This window comes from Triticum aestivum, chromosome 7D (assembly GCF_018294505.1).
Source record: "Triticum aestivum cultivar Chinese Spring chromosome 7D, IWGSC CS RefSeq v2.1, whole genome shotgun sequence".
NCBI lineage: Eukaryota > Viridiplantae > Streptophyta > Magnoliopsida > Poales > Poaceae > Triticum > Triticum aestivum.
In genome coordinates, this window is record NC_057814.1 from 205,347,515 (window position 1) to 205,351,335 (window position 3,821).

The following is a 3,821-nucleotide window of genomic DNA, read 5'->3' on the forward strand; positions in this document are numbered from 1 at the left end:
ACTTTCCAGACGGGACATCACCCCTAGGCCTGACAGGGCGGTGGCTCCAGGCGCGGTCGGTTCGACTCGAATTACCAAACGGTTCGGCCGGACTCGACCCGTTTCCGTTCGTTGTTGCCATGATATTTCTTATGAACTTTGCTTCGGTACATACTCTTAGAAAGTTTCTAAGTTTAAGGATTTCAATAGAGATTAAATGTAAAGATTAGAAGGTACATCTTCAATCAAACGGATAATATAGTTTTTCTATCAAATCAATCTATTCAATACGAGATCTGATCTGGAAGCTAAAATAGCGATAATGTTTTCAAGTAACTTTAAGATTCGTGCAAACTTTTAGGGGCGTACTAAAGCAAAATTCATTTCTTATTTCTACGAGGGTTTATTTATCAGAGACTCGCCTGTGATTATTTAAGTGCCAACAAGAAAGGCAGCTTTGCTTCCTCTCCCTCACTGAAACCTCAGAACCCTAGCTCGACAGCGATTCAAGCCCGTTCCTAACCCAAGGCGCCGAAATTAACCGAGGTGAGTGTTCTTACGGACATAATCTCGAAATTTCCCCGCAAATTTTGGTTGAGTTCGGCTCAAATTTGCGGCTTCTCCCCCGGCGTCCTTGCAGGCCATGTCGCAGTACGACGGCGGACTCGCCGGAGTGTACCCCGAGGAGGAGGATGACCGCCTCGCCGACCTGGCGGGGGACTCCGACTACGAGGACGACGAGTACGTCCAATCTGTAAGTTCGCCCGCCTGCCAAGTTCTCGGGCCATGGGGTCTCGTCTCCAACTTGATCCTTTATGTTGCTGATTTCGCCTTCCTGCTCGATTCCTAGTTCAATTGGCGTGCGCCTTGCGCATACCTGGATGCTACTGCGGTAATTGAGTAGGCTGCTAGCTTGAGCTCAACGATTAATCTTAGGCCAAGATTGTTTTGCAGATAAATACACTTCTAGTCAAATGCCATATTACAGTTTAGATTAATTACTTTCTTACCTGCATTTGTGGTGTTTATAGATTCCAGGGCTGCAGTTCCAGAATCGTTTTCTTTCGGTCTGACAGAATTGGATTCTGTTGTTTGTAGATTAGCAAGGCGTCAGAAGATACATCTGCGATGGATGTCCTGAAAGGGAAGGACATACAGGGAATTCCCTGGGAACGGCTGACCATCACAAGGGACGGATATAGGAAGTCCAGACTGGAAGGGTATGCGAACTTTGAGAACATACCTAATTCCGGACAATTATCGGAGAAGGTATGATAGTGCTAGACAATAAGATAGATTGGTAACAGTACTCTGTGTTCCTGTTCAGGTTTTGAGGTTTTCCGTGGTGATCTTGATGCAGCTATGTACACCTGTGGAGAAAGGTCAACTCTACTACGAGTTTGCGCATAACACAAGATCGGTGAGACCGACCATTTTTCATTTTCAGGTGAGAAAATGGTAGCTTCTGGTACCATATTTTCACTGGGTCTTGCTTAGTTCATGCTAAGCAATCAAGGGTTTTCAGACATGCTATTTGAAATAGGATGTCTGTTATTGTGTTCTTTCCTCCATGCTTGCCAATATTTGGCTGTAGTCCTGCACAAGCTAGTTTGTCGCAGATTTTCTTTCTTGATGTTCAGTTTTTAGAATACATGCAGAGAGAACTTTAATGTACTAAAAATAATCAATTGTTCCTATGAAAATTAGCCACTAATAAGGTCTACACATTCTCTTGAATATGCACTTCATGAAAGTGCAGAAAGGTAGTTGTAAAATTGCAATATGGCATCCCAAGTCCTAACACGGGAGCAAACATTTACAACACCTAACATGCCTTGTATCTCTTTAACATATGGTTGGACTGAGCAATCAGATGTTCTCACATAATTAATTGCCTGCTTGCTCGTATGTAATTATTAAGCTTGCTCTATCACTTTCATACAGTTGAGAAATTTAGTATGGGCAACAACAAGGCATGATGTTTATCTTATGTCACACATGTCTGTGCTTCATTGGTCACCACTGACCTCTGAGAAGCATGAAGTCATTGATCTTCAAGGACATGTTGCTCCATGCGTGGTACAAATTCCTCTTCCAAGTGTTTGATTGAACTTGCATTTTTCTAACAGATCCTTATATATTTATTTATTTTGTTGCTTTTGACTTCAGAAGCATGAGGGGAATTTCTATGAGGGCTTTTATCGGACTCACGTTAGCACATTGGCAGTGAAGAATAACCTGCTGGTTGCTGGTGGGTTTCAGGGAGAACTAATTTGCAAGGTAACTTATTTTCATTTTTAATGTTTTCTTCCATCTGACATCTACAACCACTTACAATGTAATTTATTGTCTGTGGAATGCAGTTTTTGGACCGTGAAGGAATAAGCTATTGTTCCAAGTCAACTCATGATGACAATGGCATTACTAATTGTCTGGAGATATTTGAGAAACCTAGGTAGGTTATTTTCTATGGACAAATTGTTCCATTGTTTCTGTGAAAATGAGCATTCATTGATCACAATCTAAAAATTATTTTGGCAGTGGTTCCGTGCATTTTCTAGCATCAAACAATGATTGTGGACTAAGAGACTTTGACATGGAGAAGTTTCAAATGTGCAATCATTTTCATTTCGATTGGGCTGTGAATGTAAGCCTCAGCTTCATCCTTTGCACTTGTCTATATTTAGTGTTCTATTTGCTGCACTGTGTATTGTAGTTTCCTAATCAAAACCTGGTACTGAAGTCAATACTCAATACTTGGTCAAAGAATGTTTATCTTCCATTAGGTGACGAGGAGGATATCAGCCTGACCTTGTTTTGCTCCTTTGTTTTCTTTGATGCAGCACACATCCTTGAGCCCTGATGGTAAAATCATTGCTGTTGTGGGAGACAACCCTGACGGTGTTCTGGTTGATGCTAGTTCGGGGAAAGTAAGTACAGCAAGGCCCAATCGTCGGCTTTCAAACAACGACATCGTAATTTACACAAGCTTTTGGTTGTTTGCTTTCCCGCAGGTGATTCACGAGCTCAGTGGTCATTTGGATTATTCGTTTGCTTCGGCATGGAACCCAGACGGCCGTACATTCGCGACTGGGAACCAAGACAAGACATGCAGGATCTGGGACGCCCGTAACCTCTCCAAGTCTGTTGCTGTCCTGGGAGGCAACATGGGAGCCATAAGGTCGATCCGCTATACATCTGACGGCAAGTTCCTCGCAATGGCCGAAGCTGCAGACTTCATCCACATCTTCGATGTCGGGAGCGGGTACGACAGGAAGCAGGAGCTGGACTTCTTCGGTGAGGTTGCCGGCATATCGTTCAGTCCTGACACCGAGGCTCTCTTTGTCAGCGTGCATGATCGCAACTATAGCAGCCTCCTCCAGTACAGTCGTCGACGGTTCTACGGGTACCTTGATTCAGCGTTGTGAATAGCTAGTGGCTGAGGTCTGCAAGAGCAAGATCGCAAGTTGTAGAAAGGATGTACATATCTGTAGGTCTTGCCCTGCGCTCTGACTAAACCAAAGCTCAGCTACAAAGGTGTGGTTGCGCTGAACAAACTGACGGCCTGTTGTTATAAGTGATGTCATTACCCATACATCTCTCAGAACTCTTGCATGCCTTCTCTTTTGTAAGCCAGCAATAGTCTAACGAACTATGCTGATCTTATCTTGCTCCCGATCAGTTCACGTTTACCGAAGAGCAAATACGTTAGGTAGGGTACAACAGGTTATTCGTGTTTCAAACAAAACAAACATGATATGAAGTGGACGAAAAGGACATGTAAAAGTGTTTGGCTCGGGGATAGAGAAATCTTGAGTGTGACCATGGTGCAAGAAAGTAAT

At 43.4% G+C, this 3,821-nt stretch overlaps 1 protein-coding gene across 4 annotated transcripts; it reads left to right on the plus strand.

The window, feature by feature from the left end:
• The first annotated feature begins 390 nt into the window (after positions 1–390).
• On the plus strand, positions 391–3,576 carry LOC123167231 (uncharacterized WD repeat-containing protein C2A9.03-like). Of its 4 annotated transcripts, XM_044585064.1 has the most exons (10): positions 391–525; positions 620–733; positions 1,078–1,248; positions 1,340–1,426; positions 1,924–2,058; positions 2,149–2,259; positions 2,343–2,434; positions 2,521–2,626; positions 2,823–2,909; positions 2,994–3,576. In XM_044585064.1, exons 2-10 carry the CDS (start codon positions 623–625, stop codon positions 3,405–3,407), a joined length of 1,314 nt encoding a protein of 437 aa, XP_044440999.1. In that variant the 5' UTR covers positions 391–525; positions 620–622; the 3' UTR covers positions 3,408–3,576. The 4 variants fall into 4 exon arrangements, with proteins under 4 accessions (XP_044440999.1, XP_044440998.1, XP_044441000.1 ...); XM_044585063.1 differs by having other exon boundaries at positions 2,823–3,576; XM_044585066.1 differs by having other exon boundaries at positions 486–525; positions 1,078–1,199; positions 1,307–1,426; positions 2,823–3,576.
• Positions 3,577–3,821: the final 245 nt, after the last annotated feature.

What these genes read in the sequence shown, in the direction of transcription:
- LOC123167231 (XM_044585063.1), top strand. Translation starts at nt 623, where the DNA reads ATGTCGCAGTACGACGGCGGACTCGCCGGAGTGTACCCCGAGGAGGAG. An exon ending in GAGATATTTGAGAAACCTAG is followed by an intron (nt 2,435 to 2,520) that starts GTAGGTTATTTT and finishes TTATTTTGGCAG; the next exon opens with TGGTTCCGTGCATTTTCTAG. An exon ending in ATTTCGATTGGGCTGTGAAT is followed by an intron (nt 2,627 to 2,822) that starts GTAAGCCTCAGC and finishes TCTTTGATGCAG; the next exon opens with CACACATCCTTGAGCCCTGA.